The sequence below is a fragment of the Porites lutea genome, chromosome 7 (genome assembly GCF_958299795.1).
Source record: "Porites lutea chromosome 7, jaPorLute2.1, whole genome shotgun sequence".
NCBI lineage: Eukaryota > Metazoa > Cnidaria > Anthozoa > Scleractinia > Poritidae > Porites > Porites lutea.
Genome location: NC_133207.1, coordinates 23,596,999 through 23,620,345, shown reverse-complemented (window position 1 = coordinate 23,620,345; position 23,347 = coordinate 23,596,999). Strand labels below are relative to the sequence as shown.

The window sequence follows — 23,347 nt, the reverse complement described above, 5'->3', positions numbered from 1 at the left end:
GGCCTCTCCCCTGGATCCGCCACTGAATAAAACTCAGGGATGTACCATCCACCCTCTCAGCAGCAGAGCCGTTCATTCGCAAAAATTTGCTTTTAATTCAATATTTTATGAGTTAGAGGTTGTGGAACATTTGCCAATAAAAACTATCCTGAATGTTAATGTACTTTGAGAAATAAAATGTGTTCCAGTTTATGTCCCCCCTGCCTCTGCCCTGCCATGACTGCGAAGAGTAACAGCATACGCGACGTATTGTAAGAGTTTTGGTGGTAAATAACATTGCGAATCTAGACCTTGAGATAAGGGGGGGTCCAGGTCATCCAGATTCTTAGCTGGGGGGGGCGGTCTCCCCCAAAAAATTTTTCAGCCCTTCGGGTCTCGGTTTGGTCAAAAAATAATGGGTGGCCCGGGCCTGGGGCCCGGGCCCCTCCATCGGATCCGCAGAGCTGTTCATTCGCTCGCCGCTTGATCACTTGGCATCACTCAGCAATTTAGGAGGTACTGCTCACAGGGTGAGATGGACTATTAGAAACGTTATGGGGGAGGGGGTGGGCGAACTACAAAATAAATATTCATGCAAGAGGGAAATAAACTGAAAAATAAAAAGAAATGTTAACAAAAACAGTTTCAAATTTCCACACATATACTGCCTGGTCTCCAAATGTCTTTTCACTGATCGATTTCTAAATACAAAAAAAAAGGCTTTAAAGTATTCATTAATCTGCTCAGCTTGAAAGCTGATCACCTTTAATCTGCTTCAGCTTCATTAATCTGCTCAACTTCCTACTCTTCACTTTTCCGGTGGATAGCGCTATTCACCGGAAAAATATGTAGTATAGCAGGGGCGGCCGTTCCTTTTTCCTTTTTTCCGCCCCGCCAACATTTCGCGTGCCTTTCCCCAATATCTGAGAGCCTGGAGGAAAAACTAATTTTAGTCGATTTCATTCTACTATAAGTTTAAGGGATAATAGAAGCAGAAACAAGAATGATCACATTGTTGTGATCAGGAAAGAGCTTAACCTCCTTTAATAAATATAACAGTGCTAACTTTTTGGTTAAAAAAAAGTACAATGAAGCTTTGCGGGGTGTCTATTTTTTGAAAAAAACTTTAAAAATCTAATACTCATAGTCGTTCTTGTCCTCGAATCTTAAAGTCTCTAATGTTTAACAAAAGTAGGTGGGTTAACAACAGAAACAGGCAGCAAAGACATAAATCTGTGTGGTGGTTAAGTGTTGAGTGTTAAGTGTTAAGTGTGCCATTTTTTGCACAAAACTGTCCCCTTGCTGGATGGCAAACGACGCAGTGGGACCTTGAAAGTAAGGATTCATATAAGTTTTTTGAACGATGTATAATCGCTTTGTTTTCTTGCCCCTCTGTGTCGTTTGCCATCCAGCAAGATGCTTTTTTGGTGCCATGTGACTGTTCTGTGCAAAGGGCCCATTGCCAGATGCCATATTACTTTGACTGGGCTGTACTGCAGCTATGAATTCAATGTTTCTTAATCCATTGTGAATATTCTTGATGCAATATCAGAAATGATCCAATCAATGCCATCCAACAGCTTTTCTCCTGTTACAGCGCTGCACCACTGAATGTTCCAGTGATGTGTCTTGATGGCTTCCAGATTAAGGGCCTACAAAAAGGAAACAAATACAGCCAAGGCTGCTGCCTAACGGGCGCCCGGTCGCCAGAGGCGCCCAAGGTAAGAGCATGGGCGACCAAATTTCGGTACAAGGAGCCCGCGCGGGCGCCTGACTTAACACACGGCATTAGACTTAACCTCCTTGTACATTATATTCCTTTAGCTGGAGTAGGACTTTAAACAGTGGAACTGTTGATATGGTTAGCGATGATGCGATTAGGCAGTATAAAATTTCCACAAATAAACCGTAAATTATGTAAACCTAACGTGTTCAACTGTGAAGCTTTGTCGAAACGAACGAAGCCATCGTTTCCGAGTCCGGATGGCAGTTGAAGACTGGGTCTGAGATTTGACTTCCAAATATGGAATAGCAAAATTATGGGCTGTTTGTTGCCTATGTTGACATTCGTGCAGTTCATCGTTTGCTTGGGTTTTCGTCGATTTGATAACTTTTTTGTGGCGAGAATGGGAAGCTATCTTGCGTGCTATCGACTGGACGTGCTTGATGTTCGATTTCATGTACCAGTTTGCAACGTATCAGCATTTTCAAGAGACTTTAAAAAACAACACGCCAGAGAACTGTTATGTTATTCTTTTATTGTGAAAATTGTGAAAATTCCTTTTACACGCAAATTAAGCCCCTCAAATATTTTTCCGGCTCGTGAATGTGTATAAGAAAGGTAAGAAGCAGTTTAATTGTTACATTTTAGAAAATTCTTTGAAGGCTCTTCTAGGTCACATTGAACACAACAGATGTGGAAGTTAATCGAATAAATTAATAAATGAAAGTAAATAATTCGGTTAATTCTTGTTTACGTGTTATTTATTAGGCCCGGCGAATTCTTATTAAAGTGTGCAAGAACCTCTATAACCTATGTAATGATCTTGGAAAAACAATACATGGATTTCAAACTGGGCTCCTAACAATGTGGCTCGGGCTCCTAACTTTAAACTTTAGGAGCCCGAAGGGCTCCCTAAAATTTTTCTTAGGCAGCAGCCTTGACAGCTGTAAACAGTTAGAGTACATTAACTCCTATTCATGTTTGATGCCATTCTCCACAGATAGCCTGTGGAGTCATACAGAGTGAGCATGGGTAATGGGAAACTGATCGTTTTGATACAAGTTATTTTGATGAAACCTCAAGCATTGAAATTACATAAAAACTTGATCACTTCAAGTATAGTCTGCACATGAATGAGAAAAACATTAATTTTCACCTGGATATTGTTTGTTCCTTAAGCCAAGTAAATGAAACTATCTACACCTTGACTGAATAAACTTGTATTGAAATGACTTGTATCAGAATGAGTTTGTATCAAAATGACCGGTAAACCTTGGTAATGCTTTGTTGTGAGAACTTACTTCTACCTAAAGTGATGCTGGTTTATAGTCCCAGGGTATAAGACATTTGGAATGGCAACAAATGACAAAGGATTGAAGGACTGAAACTCAATGACAGCAGCAAAGAAAACCACAAAATAATAAAATCTATTTTAGTAGACAGGGACATGACTTCCTCTTCAAATGTGAAATTCCGACTAGGCGCATAGATTCTCCCCAAACTCCGTCTCCCTTACCCATAAAAGCAATAAGGACCTTGAGATATTATATTATATTATATTAGCTTAATGCAACATCTGATCTACAAGTACAAACACTGCTTACAACTCATCAGGCACAGTTAAACTTACATCTTTAATTTCTTCTGCTGATAATGCACCAGGAAGGTCCTGCTTGTTAGCAAACACTAACAGCGTAGCACCTGCGAGCCTCTAGTTGAGCAAAAAAAACAAATCGACAGTCAGTATCCACAAGATTGCCTGTTAAAGTCATTGTCTCGGTTTTGGTTTTTACAAATCAAACAAATGCCATGTGAAAAATACAGTCAATTTTCAATTTGCAGACACCTCACGATTTCAGACACTCAGACATGCAGCAAGTTAATTACGATGTTTTGATGAAACTAACCCCTGCTATTATAGACTCTCGCAATCAAGGATGCTACCTTGAAGTCCCAAGGGGTTTAAGTCAATAAACAGGGATCCAAATTCCCAGTCGTCCGGTCGTCCCAGGTGACAACAATCTCGTATAGACAATTTATAACTATACTTTATACTATTATACTTCAAAAGTCGCCCTTCACACCAGTGAGGTTTTGCGCCAACCACAAAATCTTTTCAAAAATTCTTATATGATTTATACATTTTCCCTGTGCTCTGATTACTTGTCATCTACTTAAAACTTTTAGAATAATGAAGAATAACAAGCAGCTTTTGTCTGCAATGAAATCGTAAGTTTCGACGCCATCTTTGAGGGTGTAGAATTTTCTACGAAACAATCGCAGGCTCAGTTTTTTGTGAACTGACGCATTCAGAGGCCATTCATAGAAAACGTGACAGCACTCATCAAGATGTGGTGTTTTTTAGAAGGCATTTCGTCACCTTCGGCAGTAAAAAAAGGTGAAGCAGAAGCCGGTGCCTTAAATGCATCAAGAAGTGACAGTTTTTAGAAGACCTTTAACTGCCTTCGACAGAAAAAAATAGTGATGCAGGAGCCGGCTCCTTTTAGGGGGGAAAACATATTCCGTAAGAGCACTTTAAAAAAAAAACTGACCAACCATGGCTGTGTTTAGCCTGGGCCTGTAGCCTGTTACATACTTAACAGTTCAGTTAAAACCCTTTCTTAGTGACTATAACAGAAATAAAATGCTAATCACAAATGTTCAAGTTGCACAAAATTTTTTCACCATTCTTTTACATAATTCTACACTTTTGTCCAGGCAACCCAAAATGTAACCCGGCAAGTATGCCATCAAGCTTACTTGCCTGGCTGACGACTCTAAGAAAAAATGAATGTGGATCCCTGATAAACATGTGTTACCTCTTCTAGAAGGAGTCCCTTTAATTCCTCTTTGCAATCAGCAAGTCTGCGCCTGTCAGCACTGTCCACTACCCATATTAAGCCATCAGTGCTTTCAAAGTAATTTCTCCAGTATGAGCGAAGGGACTTCTGTCCACCAACATCCCAAATATTTAACTTAAATCTGTGGGTGGCAATAGATTGTTTTTCTATTAATGAGGGAAAGTTCACATTTTACCCATATACAGTGTAGCAGTTGCAGTGATTTGGTGTAAATGTGGCGTTAAAATGTTCATGTTTTTAACAAGTGATGGTGACAAAAGCTGCATGGCCTTGCTGTCACACCTTTAAACCTTTCATGGCCTACTAGTTGGAGGGACAGTTCAGGACAGTCAGTAGAATATCTCAGTCTATATTTTCAACATTGGTTTTGGAGATTACTTGTCTGGTTGTCGAGTATTACAAACCTTTGAGGGTATTTACATGTAAAGTGCCCAGGGTTTGGAAAACTAATGCAACCATACTTCAAAACGTTGAAGTGTTTTCCTATTGTACCAGTCAAAGCAAAGCTTCAACATCCCCTCCCAAGCAACCACCAGGGTATAAATTTCATATACATGTACATGTAGGTCAATTTAAGGTGATCAAATGCCTCACCCTGGGAAAATTACAAAGTTTGTGTGATTTAAGCCAATCCACCATGAAGCCACAACCTTTCCCTTTGAAATCATTCAATCCCCCTTTGTCCTCCTACAAGCTCCAAGATATGCATGAATCATGTGAAATTGAAGCTAAGGTTCAAATGCCCCAACCCTTTAAGCATGGTTACCAAATTTCCCACCCTCATGAAAATTATGATAATCAAATTTCCTCCACCACAGAACGAAAAAGTGTTTAATGCCCTGGGTATGCCCAAGAGGGGGAGGGCAGGGGGGGGCTTAAGCTTCGATTTGACAGATGTGAAGTAGAAGAAAAATTCCTGATGATCTTCATGCAGGTCATACTCACTCTCTATGCTCAAGGGTTTTGATGTTAAATCCTAACGTGGGTTCAATTGTGTTAATATCTTCCCCATTAAACTTCTTTAAAATTGTTGTTTTGCCAGCGTTGTCAAGACCTCTGTCAACTGTGTCAAGGAAGTGACATCAATACTAATTTTCTAACTTAAGCTTTTAGTTTCTAATAGACATGGTCACAGTTTTGGAAGCCATCTTGACAAGTAGGCAACCATGTGAGAAAATACGGTGTTTGTATGAGAATCTTACAGTGTATGTCAAATAATATTTCTGTAAAACAGCTGTTCTGAAAACTAAAGCTTCACCCCTTACGACTCTACTGAAAAAATTTGACGGCGTAACATGCAGCTACATGCGCTAGAACCACTTTTTACAATTTTTTTATACATTTGTCTGTAAACATTTCTATTCCTGCCGACTAAATTTCACGGGAAAAATTGCAAAGGCAAACACAGTTGCATACGGATAATCTAAAGCAAGCATCTGGACAAATTTAAGCACAGTTATGGCCCCCAAAATTTGTCAGTAAAATCTTCTGCTGTGTAGCTTTAGTTTACAATTCATATTTTTTTTCAGAACAGCCATTTTACGGAAATTATTCACCATGAGATTCTCTTACAAACAGTGAAATTTTTCACGGGGTTGCCTACTCGTCAAGATGGTTTCCAAAACCGTGACAAGTACTGACAAGGTCTATTGGACTCACGACATTGATGAATACCCACCACTTTTTTCCAGATCACTGAATGAGAACGCTGAATTTTAAAAGCTTCCTTCTAGTACACCTTAAGAGATTCTTTCATGTCTGGAAAGGTTAAAGCTTATTTCTAAATTAAAATCTCTCTCTTTTGACGTTTGGTTTAATTCATCAAAAGGTTAATAAGGATACAGCATTAAAATTCTCATCTCCTTCTCCTTTTGTTTCATCTTCTTTAAAATAGTCAGTAACCCCATGGTTTTCGCCCTTTTTATCGTCCTCGTCCAGTGACACAGCGATGTTTAACTGCCATAACAACTGACTCAGCCAAACACCAAATCCTCCATTTTCCTTTGCTCAATGTCACACTTGAGTGGCAATACATGGGAAGTGTTACAAACCATTTTCATACCGCAGACCAGTTTTTATTGTGCTCTTACAATCCAAGATGGCGGCCGATGGCCGGACTGGCGTTCGCCTGTCGGTTGCTTCACAGTTCTTTAATAACGCAGATGTTGACACTCTTGTCGCTTCAGGAGAGTATTCTGCTGAAGATTCAACGTCAGAGAAGGTGAGTCGCTGAAAGAGCAAGGCGCCAAGAAATTTTTGGAATTAATTTCTTGCACTACACGTGCGTATGGAAACAGTGCTCTTACAGCACGGTACACTTCAGTGTTTTAACTTGTCTGAAAACATCAGACTTAAATTATTTATCAAAGGAAAAATAATTTAAAAAAAAAATTGGCAGACGTAAAATGATATGCCTTCTGTGTTTGAAATAATGCAGTAGTAAGCTCAGAGGAAACAAAATACCCATCATTTTGAAATCGGGCTTACAATCACATAGTTTTAATTAAAACATGTACTTTATTTATTCAGGTGATTGATTTACTTAATCAAGCCCAACTTGAAAAGGAAAATAAATTGAATTGCTTGAAACAGGTATGACTTAACCTTGTGTGTTTTACTTTTAAAGAAATAAACATGCATTGTCAGACAATGTCATTAAGGATTACTGTACTGCCAGAATAAAAAAATATGTGTTTGTGTCTTTATTATTATTTTGTTTATTTTGATTTTTCGTTAAATTCAAAGGTTTTAATAGTAGCCCTTAATAAACATGTTACATCAGATGAGCAAATTTTGGCTGGTGCTCAAATTACCTAATATGGAATAGGTTTGCATATCCAAAAAGAACAAGAAGAAAAATGTTCACTTGCCAAAAATCGGCCTGTTAAAGCAAATTGGGGAAGGGGGAAGATATAAGCATTTTTATGTGAATCTTGTTATTCTCCAATGACTCCTTATTATAAATCCTTCTAAAACAGGCTCTGATTGTAAATGTAAAGGTGCTTATACCCTGTATTTCCCCACTAATTTTGCACTAAAATGCTGATATTTTGCAAGTTGTGAGGGGTTTTTTTTTGCTCTTTATGAATGTGCCATTTAATCCCTTGGCTGCAAATATAGCCATTTCTCCTAGCTCCTCACTGCCAGGGACATTTCACCAGAAGAACCTCCGGAATCAGCGACAGAAATTCCATACTGTTGATGTAAATCAATGTTTACATGATACATTTGCTAGTTATGGGGTTCCAAATGTAAAATCTGTTTGATTTTATGTTTCTCCTGGTCGATTATGGTAAAGTTTTGTGAACTTTTGCAAACGAGCTCCAGCAAAACTCAGATGCTTTTTCTAAAGAAAAATATGTATTTAGAGTATTGACTGATTTGTAGTAGATTCATCACATTTACATTTGACCTTTGCAGCCTTTTGTCTTTTTTCCGTCATTCATGAACAATATGTAAAACAATAACCACTATGTCAACCAATCAGAGCTCCTGACCAGACTCCTGACAGATTTTAGGTCATCAGTATGGAATTTCTGTCACCGATTCTCAGACAATTCTCCTGACAAAATTTCCTTAGCAGTGAAATGTAAGGAGGAACAGCTGTATTTGCAGGCTATTATTTTAATCCCATTATTTCACAAATTTGAATTTTTGTGATGTCACACTTCTCTAACCAATACCACTTCTTTTTAGAATGTTTTTGTAACTGTTCATGTAAAGCTCGAAATTCATAATAACCATAACCTTTGTTACATTGATTGTTCTCCAGATACATGTATTTGATCAACTCTCTTATCACAGTCTAACAACACAATAATTCACCACTGTTCAGGACTAAGATCCCGTTACTAAATTCTCCCCTGCAGGTTCAAGAGTTTATTGTGAATAAAGATCCTACTCTGCTGGATAATTTTCTAGATGTAAGTATGTTAAATAATTTATTATTGGTCTATCTCCCTGTAATAATAAACAGCTGTCGTGTGCACAGATTCTGTTATAACAGGCAAGGTCAATTCAAAGCTTCTGTTCCCCCAACAATGGCGACAATAATACTTTGGATCAAAACCCAGCAATCATGAGTACATAATTATCATGATACACTGTACCCCAATTACTAGCAAACATGGTGGCACAATGTACTGATTATAGTCCCACTCAGTAAAATTTGCTGAGTGGGAATATTATTAGTACCACCGGGTGGTACATGTATACGTACATGGTGTTGAACATTTAATGAAGACCTGCATTGGGCAGTGAAAATCATGTCACTATTAACTGATCGATTGACTATCATGAGACAAATGATATGTAAGTGGATGTCCCTTAAAATAATATTATCTTTCATGACATTCTAATTCAATTTGTTGATTGTCCCATTCCAGGAAATACTAGTGTTTCAGCAGGACAGATCAGCAGATGTGCGTCGATTTGTTGTTGGATTCATTGAGGAAGCATGGTAAATTATGCAATAAATTGTGTACAGTTCAGATACCACTGAACAACATGTCAGGACAGGAAAAAAAATTAAATCCACTTGTCCAGTTGGCAAGTGAATTTCAGTTTTCACTTGCCCCCACTTAAAATATTATTGCCTGAAGAGAACATAGTGCCTTATTATATTTACTGTAGTTCTAATCTAAGTTGCTGTCTATATTATAAGTTATTGATTATAACAAAGTGGGTAAGACCTAAACCACACTATAGTACTTTTAATGCTGTGCCAGATACAGAGTGTAACTACTGGAAGAAGAGTAACACCAGCTGCAAGCAAATTTGCTCTTGGATTTTGATTTAAATTAATTCATGCTTTCAATTCATTGTGTTACTCATCTTGCAGTCTTCAGGTTTGAGATAGTTTGCCTGGAAAAATCATTTACAGTGTACCAAGCTGAAACTTGCAGACAGGCTCACAGGACCACTGAAGCTAATTTCACTTGCCCACTGGGCTACCAAACTTCTATTTTTACTTTCCCAAGATCAACAGTTGTTTGCCCAGGGCAGTGGAACCTGGGTTTTTTCCTGCCCTGTATGACTTATTATCAGTCTTTTTTGAGTTTTAATTGCATTATAAGTGAGTGCGGCCAATTGTCATTACACATGAAAAATACTCGTCTGCTGAAGTATATGCTACAGGTTAAGATTTTCACATGAATTTGTGACACAGCACTGTTTGTTGCTGATTATCAGAGATTCCGAGTGAAATGAACAAATAATGTTAATTAGTAAAAGAGCAAGGATGCTCTAGAGAGCCTGTATTCTTTCTAAAGGAGAACTAGCTTTGGTTGCGACTGTTCCCTTTTCATTTAACAGTTTTATTGATATATCCCTTAATTTTTTCCCAAACCTTCAGCAAGAAAGATATTGAACTGCTGAGTAAAGTGCAAAATACTTTGGCATTTATGCTGAACGATGACAATGTCGCAGTGCAGAAACGAGTCATGCTGTGTGTTACACAGCTCTACAAGTTTGCTTTACAGGTCAGTACATGTAGATTATAGTCATTACTACAATCTTGGACAAAACTGTTGAGAAAATTGTATACTTGGACAGCATTTTTCTAAAAATCGTAGCTGTACTGGTTCTTCCCTCTCCCCCTTCCCCTGAAAGCAATGTTGTTGTGTATTCAAAAGAAAGCCTGATCCCTGGGCGTTTGTGGGAAGCAACATTGAATCGGGGGAAGGGGTTTCTTCCCGCAAAGGCGTCATTTTGGAAATAGTTTTGTTGCTTAGGAAAGTGGGCATGATGGGGAAAACTTTCTCAAGTAGTTTTGTCCGGGATTGTATTTGACTGGGAAAGGCAATTTGCAGCCTTTAACGCAACCAAGCCTGTTCTTTATAAATGTAGTACATTTCAAAGAAAAGTAGATAATTACTTAATTGTAATGCAAAATGAGTGAAAAACAGAGGCGTTTATGTCAAGAAAACCAATTGGTATGTCTTCCTTGATTGGAGTGGTCAGTCAAGAACGTTTACGAAATTCATTTTCCATGCATGGTTTTTACACGCGCTTTGAGTGAAGAGTAGCAGGTATACATTGCGCTTTTTGAGGACGAAAAGGACGTTTCCGTCAAGCAGATTAGCCAGAAAATGGGAATTTCACCCACTATGATTTGATCAACAAATAACACATGAAACTTTGCTAAATTTTCAGAGCGCGTGACCCAACAACTTTGAACAATTTTCCCATCGCTGAAATAGTCAATGGGCAAGCACTTGCAATGAATAAAAGCATCAAATGGAGAGAGGATGAAATATTTACAAAGGCTGCATTTTTACTTTTCACATTTGAATGCTTACTTTTGAAATTGTAGCGATATCCAGTCCAAAGAAACACACTATGAAATCTAGAAATGTCACGCACGATAACGTGACAAGATGTACTATTGCGTGACCTGTAAATGTGCACGTTTTGTCTTTCGTGTTACATATGACTGGAAAAAATTATGACCTAAATCGATAATCTGTAAACCTAAACCAAGGCATGATAAAAGTTGCCATAGTTGACTTCTAAGCTTTTTCTCTCCACAATATCTGCAAGTCGAAATGATTAACAGGACATTTTTGAGCGGCTGCGAAGATTAGCAACGGTTAACAACGATTAACAGGAAAATTTAATAAGAATCACAAGGTCATTCTCTATTGAAAACGAAATAGTGTTAACCGTTTCAATGCTTTGTTAATCGTAATAATTATTATTCTATCCATGGAATTATCATAAAAAGTTAACCAACCTTTAACGAACAAAGGTTCTGTAACACCCATAGTTTAACCAATTATAAGCTCTGAGAAGCAATTTCCACGTGACGGGAAACGGTACCATATTGGATTGACTATTATGTCCCTAAATAAACACTAGGAACTCCTTTTCTTTGAAGAGAACCGTCATACAAGTCTTGTTCAGACTCTTCTGAAAAAGATAAATTACTTTTCACATTTTCCGGGCCTTCCATTCCGGAGCTACAGGAAAATATGTAACAATTAGTACGCGTTGTATGGCTATTGCGAAATCTGACTGTTTTTAAGAGGGTGCTGCAAAAAACGTATATGAGTTCTTGCTTTTCTATGAGAAGATGGTCTGGCATGAAACTTTGTGCTCAAAACAGCTTCTGTAAAGTGCTTTTTATTAGCATGTTTTTGTTTTGTCCTTGCAAATATTCTTGCGAGAAAACGCGAATCACCTGGTACACAATCTTGGACAAAACTGTTGAGAAAATTGTATACTTGGACTGCATTTTTCTAAAAATCGTAGCTGTACCGGTTCTTCCCTCTCCCCCTTCCCCTGAAAGCAATGTTGTTGTGTATTCAAAAGAAAGCCTGATCCCTGGGCAATTGTGGGAAGCAACATTAAATCAGGGGAAGGGGTTTTCTTCCCGCAAAGGCGTCGTTTTGGAAATAGTTTTGTTGCATAGGAAAGTGGACATGATGGGGAAAACTTTCTCAAGTAGTTTTGTCCGGGATTGTAGTTGAATGGTAAACCGCTAGATTCTCTTTCAAAGCAGCTTTTGTTTGCTGGTGAAAAACTGGAGAATTTGGCATGAGATCGTCAGTCACATTTTGATTGCTAGGTTTGCTGAAAAAAATGCAACAATCACACAATCCTTCCAACAACAATAGCTGAAATACACCTTAATTCTATTCCCAGGTAGGCACTGTTCTTAGGTACAGCTATACACATGTATGTAGTAAATAGTAGCTCTTGAAAATAACATTTTTTGTGAAATCACCCTCTAAGTAAATGTAGATGGTCATGTACATGTAAGTTAACCTCTAAATACTTTACAATACATGGGTGTTCACTGTACAAACATTAATGAAAATGCAGCAAATGTACATTAATTTCCTGTACACCTGTCTAATGCAATGCAAATTACGGCTGAATAACATTAGTCTGTTTCAATATAACTTTACTTAAATTTTTATTAACAATTGAACATGTGAAATATTATTGTTCTATTCTCTCTCCAGTACATTTGCAAACATAAGGCAGTATCAGAAGAAGTGGAACACATGTGGGAGGTGAGAAAACCTTAAAACTAAAGTGCTTATGGAACAGTTTGGTTGCAGTGAAAACACTAATTCAACCTTTCAATTTGTAGTTAAATTATTAGTTCAATTGCTGGGATAATTAAATCAATCCTGCCTTTCATACATTTATTCCCAATTTTTGTGTCACTTCATTTTTGTAAATGTGACATATTGCAAGTACCTCAGACTACTACACTTTACAAGTTACTCCACTCGCTGAGGGAAATTCTTGCCTATTAACCATTCCAGCAACTGGGCTGTAATATCCTATGGGCCAATTCTGTAAATGGAATGTAATTAGCATGTGTTAGTATGCAGCTACTTTTGACCATGGGACCTGCAGCTCCCTTCTTACATTCACTTTATAATTTCATTTAATAATTATTATTACATCAAGATTTATCTATTCAGTTGTTACTTATTCTTGTATTTCTTTTGTTTACAGCTCCTTATTCAGATCAAAGAACAGATCATTGATATGTTGGAGTCTGAAAATGATGGGTAGGTTTCTTTGCTTGATGTAAAAAAATTAATTGACTTAACATGTTCTGACTGCAATGCAGTTTTCTTCATGTAATACTGAAAACTTAGTGAATGACACTTGAAACCGTGGCAAACCAACACAAGAAAACCTTCAGTACTTGTTACTAACTACATCTACATGTACATGTAGTTAGTGCAAAAATTGTTAGTAATTTAAGCACCAGACTGGCATGATTCTAATAAACTATTTTAAACTTTATTCTGTATGAACCAGCAATTTGTACTTCATACCCTGACTATGTCCCCTAATTTTATGGCATAACATGCAAGAAGTGAATATAGTCAACTCCCTTTATAGCAGACGCTGTAGGGACCTTGCATTGGTGTTCTCATTAGTGAGAGTCCGTGATAGCGGGAGTTTATTTCAGTCAAACATTTTGCCAGGGATTTAGCTGCTGTCTGTATTATCAGGGTGTCCATTATAGCAGGGTGTCCGCAAGGCAAGAGTTGAGTGTAATGTACATGTTGTATTCTAATCCTTAATGACATTTTTGAAGTTTCTGTCCAAGAGGTTAACAGTTCTTGAAGCTCATAAAACAATACCACATCGCATCACATAACATAACACCTCTAAATTGGCAATTCAAACCCTCAAAGTATTGGGTCCCTTAATCTGCTTTAAAAAAAGACAAATTGTACACTGTAGCATTATAGTTTCTGTAATAAGATACCTCTGGCAGCTAGAAGCTAAGTTTTGGTAGGTTTGGCAGTGACCAACATCTCTGTCTTCTGAATGTTGTTGTTTCAGAATCAGAACTCATGCAATAAAGTTCATTGAGATGCTAGTGCTGGTACAGTCACTTAAGTCTCAGGTAATAATACTACTTTTACATAGTTAGTTAGAGCTATCTTGTAAATCACCTCAATGGACTTTGGCTTATTTCAGGATATCTATAATGCAAATTCTTGTGAAGGCATGGTACATGTATTCTTTTACATGTACAATGTACTACTTTAATGTCAGACATTTCATTCACAAATCCTAAGTCAACCTTTAGATATCCTTCTCTTATAGCTCTTTGTAGAGTTAAAAGATGTAACTTTTCAGCAATCTAGTTTTGGTCAGTCTCTTTCGTTGATGCCAGTGTAATGGTAGTCAATACATTTCTTTATGAATTTTAGGATTCTGAGTCTCTTAAGAAAGGTGAAGCAGACATCTCATTGGAAATAGTTCCTAGGAATCACCCACTCATTAAGATGACTGAACTCAGAGAAGAAGGAGGATCCATGCTCGAAACCCTGCTCACACTTATTGCTTCCCACACCATTTCCAGGTTGGTAAACTGGTGTTGTCACAGTCATGGTCTGTTTACTGCAACAAATCAAAACATTTCCCTTTTTAAAACCTTATAAAGTTGTTTGTTATCAACAGAAAGCCACAAAACAAGTCAAAAATGTGAATTTATTGTTGTTTGTATCTTCTTAGTGTCAACCTGATGGCTGCTCTTGGATCCTTGTCTGCTATTGCTCGTCAAAGACCTGCCTTTATGGCAATTGTCGTCCAAGCATTTGAATCTCTGCATGGTATTGTTAGACTAAGCTATAACTACAATAAATGTGTGGCCAGCAAAATGTTGTCCTCTAAATTAACCCTCCAGACTAAAGAGTGACTGACATCATTTTCCCAACATCAACATTACATTATCAAGACAAAAGTTTATGAGAATTACTGAAGTGGTCACCAATTCGAAAACGCTATGATCTTTTTTTCAAATTCTTTCAACTTACAGCTGTATTCTTTAAGGAGATAGAAGAAAATTTGTGTGAAGAATTTGTACCTGGATATAGGTGCTTAGAGGAGTAAGGAATGTGTTACCACAAAAAGCAATACATGTATTTTTCGCATCATATTTTGTGAGGTTACCAGTGATCTTTTAGTGTCTTGTACTAACAGTCTTCTTAGTGATGTATCTTATTTATTACTCTGTGATTTGCAGCTAATCTTCCCACTTCACTGAGCAAATCTCAAGTTAGCAGTGTTAGAAAAAATCTTAAGGTATTGTATAGTTAATGATTTATAGCTCAAAATTAATGTAAGTTGTACTCTGCACCAAAAATTCTTCTTGGGTCCAGAAAATACACTCTGCAAAGAAATTGTGGGAGTGAAATCTTGGAACTAGTCTCCCATGATATCCACAACATCAATGAAGATGTAATATATCAAACATGAGACGCAGTGTTTCATCACCAGATGAAACACTGAGAAGAGAGTTGAAAATATGACGCGTAGCGGAGTATTTTTTACGAACTTCGAGGTGTTTCATCTGGTGATGAAACAGTGTGTCGAATGTTTGATATTTCTTCTCAAAAAAAATCATTTTTGAAGGAGAAATTAAGGATGCAAAAATGAGCAAACATTAATTTCCTTTGAATTTTCTTTATGAATTATTAATGAGTTTGAGAAGTATTCATGCAAACCTGTTCGTCACCATCCAAGAAATTATTCAAGTATTCTTTCTTCTTGTTTCACTTGTCTTTCCAGCTTCATCTAATGAGCTTGCTAAAACATCCATCTTCAGGTAATTAAACATTGAATAATAATTTTAGTATTCTTGGATTTTATGTGAGTGTGCTAGGAGCTTTCATGTACTCTACTTTATTCTAGTAATGGCAACAGTTTGGTTCTATTTAAATGAGCAAAAAACCTTTACTTGTCAATCAATCAACTTGCAATGAAGAGGCCCTGGCCTGGAGGGTTTTTCCTAGCTTTCAGCCACAACACAATACTGTTGACACCTTGGATGCAGATGAAAACACCAAAATCAAATTCTCTCACAAGGAAAGATTGATTTATACACTACTGTATTTTTTGGCCTGTAATTACAGCTTCCCCTCAATATTTTGCACCAGAAGGGGAAAAAATCCCTTTCACTGGGAGTGAGGTGGCTGAAGTTTATTCACCACCTTCATGGTTATTTTGTTTCCCTTTGAAAATGTTGCCTCTTCTACATTTCCTGGAGACTTAACATGGAAAAGTGTCTTTTCATTTTGGCTCGTCTTCCAGGTATTGTAGATCCTAATTGTTTTGTTTTGTTTTTCAGTGGAGTTTCTTCCTCAAATCACAACACTTCTTACAGATCTTGGAGCATCACAGGCTGAGGTCAGTTGAAAATAAGGATCGTTTTAATCACAAAATCCCTTTCATACTTTACATGCACATGTGAATGTACTGCCATCTTTGAAACGCAGGCAGCTATTGTGGTCAAAAAAGGCCTAAATTACATTTAGCCAAATTAAAAAAGGGCTGAAGCTTTAAAAGTATAGTTGGATGGCCTCTTTGCTTGTACAGTGTACAGCCACGCACGCGATAGTTTAATATCCTTTGCTGCAGATACCATTTTCCTTCTTTACCTCTCTGTATATTCAGGGGGAAAGCAAATCATTTTTAGCAAGCTGAAGAAAGCATTTACTAGCCCAAACGTCATTTCAACTAGCCCCAAAAGCTTTCTGACGAGCAGAATTGATTTCACAGTTCTTCCTTAGTTTGAATTCCTCAAAAAACATTACTTGCCCGTCGGGCAAGTTAAGAACAGAATTCACTAGCCTGATAGCAAAGTCCACTAGTCCCGGGCTATCAGACACCATTTTCTTTGCACGCTGATATTGTAAAACAAGTAGCGATTTACCTCATACAGATGCGTTAAATTGTCAAAATTTTTCTTGTCCCAGAGGTTCCAAATTTTGCACTCATAGATTTGTTAAATTGTCAAAGTCGTTCTTACTCCAGAGGTTCAAAAATTTTGCAGAATATTTTGAGGTCTTTTCTTGTCACAAAAATTTGCTATTTTAACTTAATACATATAATTGTTTATCTATTATTTCTTTACTATCACAGTTGCAAAGGAACATGCCAAAACCCAGTACAGAGAAACGGAGGTAGGTTACTTATGAATTAGTTAATAGCTTAAACATGCGTGAGTCATGATAATTATAAGTAAAGTTAATGTTAACATCCTTGTCCACGTTAGTTTTGTAGTTAATAGGACTGTTGTCAACAGTAACTGAGGTTTGTAAGACCTAAGTCAATATAATAGTGTATGGTCAGAAAGACTCTAGGACCGTATTGTCTAATTTGTCAATTTAGCTCAAATTTATTTGGTTGACTTCCTGGTGAAAGTGAACTAATAATGGCATTGTTTTAAGGTGGAAAACAAACCAAACCCAGAGCTTATGATCTTCATCTTGCAAAAACAATTCATTCCGTGTCATTTCGTCCTTAAACGGAACATTCATAATTACAAATCATACGTTCATGTACGAAGTCCCTGAGTAAGTGCAACCCTAGAACGCTATTTCTGTTTATGTTGAATACTATTAATAACTGTGTATTCTCCAAGGCCTGAACCAGAAGCTGTAATTTCAAGTAAAAAGCAAAAAATTGATGTAAGTAAATATTTGTATTATTTTAAGGTAACAGAGAAAGTTGTCACGATCGTCAGTCTGATGATCGCTTAGTGGGTGAAGCTAGAGTAAAAACTTCCTCCTTTAGGTTGTATTTCCACTGTCCCATAATTCTTACATGCGTACGCACGTAAATTTTACGCGCATAAATAAAATAGAGACAGTGTATAAAGTGTCGCGTGTAAACGTAAAAAGTTGAGCGACGTCAACTTTAACGTTTACGCACGGCCTTTCATACACTGCCTCTATTTTATTTACGCGTGTAAAAGTTACGTGCGTGCGACAGTGGAAATCCACCTTTACTTTTTTGTTTAGCTCTGCATATCGATGCATGGAGCGATCCCAGGAAAAATTAACTAATAATAATAATAATAACGATAATAATGATGATGATGATTATGAACAATATGATAACGTAGTGAAGAAATTAATAATACGAAATTATCTACATTTATACGATGTATACCGGGTAAAATTCCCCTCTTCTTCTAAGGCTGGTTTTCATGTATTTTTTTTTTCGTTTCGCTATAGACTGAAGAAATAGAGACAATGTCCACATCTGATGCCGTTGAAATGACAGCTCAGGATATAATCCCCCGGTTAAATAAAGAAACTGTAACAGATCTAGTTCTGGTCAGCATGTTAGCACTGCCCGACAGCATCCCGTCCCATTTCCACGACACCTACACACCCATAGCGGCAGCTGGCGGTCAAGCCCAAGTGGTACATCTCGCACGACTTTTGGCCACTCAGATGAATGCCGCCAAAGTTGGCAAGGGTTACGAGAGAATGGAAGCTCTAAGAAAGGTACTGTTGAAACAACAATGAGTTACGGTAAAAAATAGATTGGCCATTTTTAGGCTGCGTGTGAGCCTATGATAGTTTACTTGAGCGGGCCGATACACCCAGCCTGGCAAATAAGAGAATTAGCGATATGATGATGTGTATTTTCAAATGCATTAACTTTACCAACTATCCAGCATACCGTAAAAAGTTATTTCAGTTTAGAACGTCTGACTATAGCTTAAGAGGTACGAATATGTTAGTCTTGCCAAAACCCAAAACAACTACATTTTGTCTTAACTCAGTTGGATATGTCGCAGCGAGATATTGGAACTCGCTTTCTGATTCTTTTAGGAGAACCGCTAGTCTGAAGGAATTTAGATGTTTACTTTTTTCCCATAGTTTCATAAATTAGACGTACTTTTACTACCAGTTTGTTTTTTCATGCTAATATGTTTTTTATGTGTGATGTCGTATGTGTAATTCGTCGGAGATGCTAGCCTTTAGGCTACTCTAAAATCCGAAGTTAAATAAAGTTATGCATGTACGTATATAGACTGGGTCAGTGTTGCCTCGAATTGCATAGTGGGAATGCTTCTGGGGGACAAATAGGCCATTTCCGAGTTGCCCGAAGCCTCTGTTTCAAAGTGAGGCTCAGTGCGAAGCCATTGATGATTTTTTCTCTCTTGCAAATAAAACTCGGCATTTTCAGAAGAAAGGTTTTGCACTTAGCCTCGTTTTGCAAGCAAGGTATTTCTGAACTCGGAAATGATCTATTTGAAGTATCCGACCCACTGATGCAGAACGTCAGACTTGCTGTCACATGCCTTGTTTTAACCATAAGATTACGCGAAAAAAGATTTGGTAGGCTAAGTTATTGATTAGGTGCGTAAGAAGCGATGTAGCGAAACATAACGCCGAGTTTCTCAATTCTTTTTCGTTAAACCTACTTAACGATTTCTTCATTTCATTTATCTTGTGCGCTTCACTGGAGCCTTAGTATCTAGGAAATGAATGACAAACATTTGAAAAGTACCGCTGAGAACTTTTTTATTTGGTAACACCCTTTTACACAGAATAATAAACAGTACCATGTGAAAGTACAGTTGAAGAGGTATCACTCAAATGGTAACACCATAGGATTTCATCCACAGATCTCAAAAGTTAGAGCAACTTACTAAGTAATATATAGTACAATGTGAAAGTACTTCTGAAAAGGTTTTATTTGAACGGTCGCGCTGCACACTGCTCTTCTAACAAACACGTATCTCGATAACCGATCGTTAAGAAGTTAATTTATTTTAAAAAGAAGCATGTGTATTTCTATTGTTTTAGGCTCAAAATGACCCCAGTATGAAAGAATCAGAGATCATGTCCATTCCTGTGATTGGCGGAGGTGCTTCATGGGGAAATAATGGAGCTGGTAATGAAGAAAACTCGATGGTGAGTCAGGATTTGTCGTCACAGCTTTTTAGAGTTCTCTAAACAGTGCATTTCACCAGGCAAAATGATTCCTTACGAGTTATCAGCACGTGAATGGAGACGCGATTACGTGTTTGTAAGCATATTGGAATCTTGTTCATGGTTTGACTGGTAGCCTTTTATTAACCAGGCCCCGGTTGTTCAAACGTTGGATAAGCGCTATCCACCGGATAAAAATCTATCTGGTGGACAACGCAATTGGTTTCCCTAATACTTATCCGCTGGATGGTGATTTATCCGGTGGATAGCGCTGTCCCACGTCTTAACAACCAGGGCCAGGCTGACACTAATCTAGAATTGAAATCCCTGGAAAATTCGATCTTCCTACTCTTCCGCTTTTTGTGTTTTGGGGAGAGGCGCTGCGTTACGACACAAAACAAATGCCTGCTAGAAAGCTCTAGACCGTTCACGACCCGCTATTTTTATTCCATGAACGCACAATCTGGACGTGTGTGCCAAAGCGGCGCGCTAGGGGTGGGGCACGAAAAGCGAAAAAAAACTCACCCTCCACCCCTACCCCCTCATGGATCACGCTCTTTCCAGTTTGCGCAGAGAAAATGAAAAGACTAAAACACTACGTAAACTCGAATTTATAACTTTTCTTACAGAAATCCTGGGAAACACTTTGAAGGTTCTTGTTTTAATACCTTCTCTTGAAAAATTCCTGGAATTTCGTCATAATATCTGACTACTAGGGTATCAGTTTTGGAAGAATAATAGAGGCCGTTCAGTCTTCTTATTGGAAAATCTATCCTCTTGCGTATATCATTAAAATGCTCGATTTACCTTAGTCTTTGTGTCCTGGAAAACTCTTGGAGTTTCATTTGCCTTAGTCTAATTTTTCTAACTTTGTTCCACATCGTCTCTCTTTAGCCAGGAAAGAGTTTTTGTTGGAGGGGCAGAGTTTTTCTCTAACACCCTCCCTGGGAGTTAGTTCCACGAGCTATTTACGTCCTTACCCCAGGGGGCTTAGTTTGTCGATTTAAAGGATAATTAAATTAGTTGCATCTTTCCCCCTTTTTTTCTTTAGTTTATGTATGGTCAGGCTAAACCTGAAGAGGATTCAGCACTTAAGAGAATGCTAGGTATGTTAGATTTAATCAGCGCTACAGTAATCGGCCAGCTAGCGCTTAGTAGGTTCGATTACAAGCTGCTGTTTGGAAAAATGAACCCGCGTTCATCCCCCTTTATCTTCGGGAAGGATTAGACTGACTTAACGCGGAAGAGCGGTGGAAAGAGAGCCTATCATTATTTTTAGTCGATTTTTGTTAGTTAAACGTCTGAGGGAAGAAACGTTATTCGCACTTTGTGCCATTGTTAGTCTGTTATCGCCTATTAAGAGCACTCCACCCGCTCATGATTTTTGATCCCTTGTCTTTTTTGGAATTAAATAAGCGCCGTTACTTTTTACGAATTGTTAAGAAACAAGTGTCCGTCTAAGGCCCGGTTTTTACTCGCGCATAAACATAAGAGTAAGCATAACGCACAAGCACACGAACAGCGGCGACAGTGCTTATGCTTGTGCTTGTGAAAACCAGGCTTATAGCGTTGCATGGCTGCCTGCTGAGGAAAGTGGACGTCCACTTAGCTTCTCTAGCTTTAAGTTTGCAGGCAGTGCACTCAAATAATTTGAAACCGATATCATAAACAGAACTAGGATTGATAGCCCTAACTGACAGGAGGCAATCAGCTGGCTAGTCACAAGCGTATCCAAGTATGTTAACTCGGTACAAGTTGTACGACCGACGAACAAATCTAAGCCGTGGTCAGAGCTGAACTCGAACCCAGGAACGCCGGATTGCGAGTCGGACACGCTCACCACCCGGTCATGCTACCTCTTATTTACCTTATTATTATTATTATTATTTGCTGTTTCTCACAGGCGGTCATTTCGATGCAACCAAAGAAAAAAGACCTCTGGACACAAAAAAGGTATCAGCCTTTGTATACAATACACATGAGAGGATAATTTGCAAAAAGTTTTGCCGGCTTTCATTTTAAAGAAATTCCTGCTGTTTATTTGTATGTTGGTGAGCTGTGTCGGTAGCAAGGGGTCAGAAAGTCAAATCTTGTCCAAGTGGCTTTTGCAGACAAATCGCAGGTTTTTTCGGTAGAAATGGTCGACTGTCGGCGATCATAAGGTTGTATAATTAACTTTCTTTGACAACTTCTGTTGTTTACTGTCGTCTTAACATCTTACTTCATCGATCTTAGTGAACGTTGGAGTGAGACCAAAGTTTTGGTATAGTCTGAGGAATTCGATCGCTCCATCACAGTTGAGTTGTTTGGTGCTAAGTTGTTCAAGTCGCCTGAACAAGCGATAACCAGCTAAACTTGTTCAGGCGACTTGAACAACTTAGCACCAAACAACTCAACTGTGATGGAGCGATCGAATTCCTCAGACTATGCCAAAACTTTGGTCTCAACATCTTAATTTGTTTTTACGTATAATCAAGCAATAGTCATGGTTACTAGCCGAGAAGCACGCTTTGAGATGGGGAAATGTTGTGGAAGAGCTCTTTTTTCTCCCCCTACCCAAGCCCCTGAGCCCTGACCTTTCTCGCGGTAAATTATTTCGATTACCGAGAATTGTAATGTAGCTTTATTACCAGTGATGTTTTTTTGTTTGTTGTTGTTGTTGTTGTTTTTGTTTTTGTTTATGTTTAATAAATGTTCAGAGGCATGCTTTCCGCTTTGCAGACACCGTTTGTTCCGAAAGAGCCTCCAGTCCCACAATTGGTAGGTATCACAGTCAAGTCTTTTTAGGTTTCTGGGAAACTGCCCACCTACCCCTCCCCTAAGCCAACATTTTGCCCTAAGTGAGAAGTAAGTGATAATGTTACCTTTGGGGAGGGGTAGGTGGGCAAATTCCCAGAAACCTAAATTGATCCGTCTTTTTAAGCCGTTAAGTCCCAAGAGTGACCAACATTAATTTTCTCCCAGCAATACCAGTATATCAACAAGAGAAAAGGTTTTGAGAACTATGAAGTTGATCGCTGAAGGAAAAAATGCTTTGATCTTCTATCAAACACTCCCAACTAGTTCTTTAAAGAAATATATGACATCAGTGTGGAGAATTTCTGTTTGGATATTTGGACTTGAAGGTTTAAATTAACCCTAAAGGACACCTCTGTAAGTAAGGCATCTAATTTTAGTTCCTGGTTACCGCTAGTTCAGTTACTTTTTTAGGGGCTGGACTGTATAAAACACGGGAGCCTCTCTCAGACATACGCATCACATAACTTCGTCCAGATAAGGCCCAAGTAGTCTTAAGTCTGCCCATTTGGTCTTAGTGGAGTTTCAACTCAGTTTTGTATCACTTACCCGACAAATGGGGAGAAAAATCATGTTCTCTAGCCTTCAGAACAGGAGTAATTTTCCTGCATTTTTCAAGAGAGCGAAGGCAAGCTCGAAGCGAGCGAGGAGCGCCAGGCGTGTCTCTCGTCTGGTGCTCCCCGCTTGCTTCGCGCTTACCTTCGCTCGCCTGAAAAATGCGGGAAAATTACGCCTGTTCTGAAGGCTAGCATTCTCCTGTTCTCTTATTCAAA

At 38.2% G+C, this 23,347-nt stretch overlaps 2 protein-coding genes across 2 annotated transcripts in view; one reads left to right on the top strand and one right to left on the bottom strand.

The window, feature by feature from the left end:
• Positions 1-1,362: 1,362 nt before the first annotated feature.
• LOC140943861 (ADP-ribosylation factor-like protein 2) lies at positions 1,363-6,566 on the bottom strand. Its single transcript, XM_073392978.1, has 5 exons — positions 6,406-6,566; positions 5,509-5,619; positions 4,522-4,684; positions 3,333-3,413; positions 1,363-1,631 (listed from the first exon to the last, which is right to left on the bottom strand). The coding sequence occupies exons 1-5, from the start codon at positions 6,468-6,470 to the stop codon at positions 1,497-1,499; spliced, it is 555 nt and encodes a 184-aa protein (XP_073249079.1). The 5' UTR covers positions 6,471-6,566; the 3' UTR covers positions 1,363-1,496.
• Positions 6,567-6,659: 93 nt separating this feature from the next.
• The window catches only part of LOC140942897 (symplekin-like), a 32,524-nt gene continuing 15,836 nt past the window's right edge, over positions 6,660-23,347 (top strand). The window contains exons 1-20 of the mRNA XM_073391915.1: positions 6,660-6,784; positions 7,093-7,155; positions 8,433-8,486; positions 8,949-9,022; positions 9,917-10,043; positions 12,531-12,581; positions 13,036-13,091; positions 13,882-13,945; positions 14,256-14,407; positions 14,560-14,657; positions 15,071-15,129; positions 15,616-15,652; positions 16,175-16,233; positions 16,969-17,009; positions 17,471-17,516; positions 18,066-18,341; positions 19,653-19,760; positions 20,830-20,884; positions 21,682-21,731; positions 22,500-22,538. Coding sequence (XP_073248016.1) covers positions 6,662-6,784; positions 7,093-7,155; positions 8,433-8,486; positions 8,949-9,022; positions 9,917-10,043; positions 12,531-12,581; positions 13,036-13,091; positions 13,882-13,945; positions 14,256-14,407; positions 14,560-14,657; positions 15,071-15,129; positions 15,616-15,652; positions 16,175-16,233; positions 16,969-17,009; positions 17,471-17,516; positions 18,066-18,341; positions 19,653-19,760; positions 20,830-20,884; positions 21,682-21,731; positions 22,500-22,538 — 1,632 coding nt within the window. The 5' untranslated portion in view covers positions 6,660-6,661. The remainder of the gene's footprint in view (positions 6,785-7,092; positions 7,156-8,432; positions 8,487-8,948; positions 9,023-9,916; positions 10,044-12,530; positions 12,582-13,035; positions 13,092-13,881; positions 13,946-14,255; positions 14,408-14,559; positions 14,658-15,070; positions 15,130-15,615; positions 15,653-16,174; positions 16,234-16,968; positions 17,010-17,470; positions 17,517-18,065; positions 18,342-19,652; positions 19,761-20,829; positions 20,885-21,681; positions 21,732-22,499; positions 22,539-23,347) is intronic.

Coding starts and splice junctions, on each gene's coding strand:
- LOC140943861 (XM_073392978.1), bottom strand. CDS start 6,470: ATGGGGTTACTGACTATTTTAAAGAAGATGAAACAAAAGGAGAAGGAG. Junction 4,685..5,508: donor AAAACCCTTGAGCATAGAGA/GTGAGTATGACC, acceptor TGCCACCCACAG/ATTTAAGTTAAATATTTGGG. Junction 1,632..3,332: donor CAGCAGAAGAAATTAAAGAT/GTAAGTTTAACT, acceptor TCCTTTTTGTAG/GCCCTTAATCTGGAAGCCAT.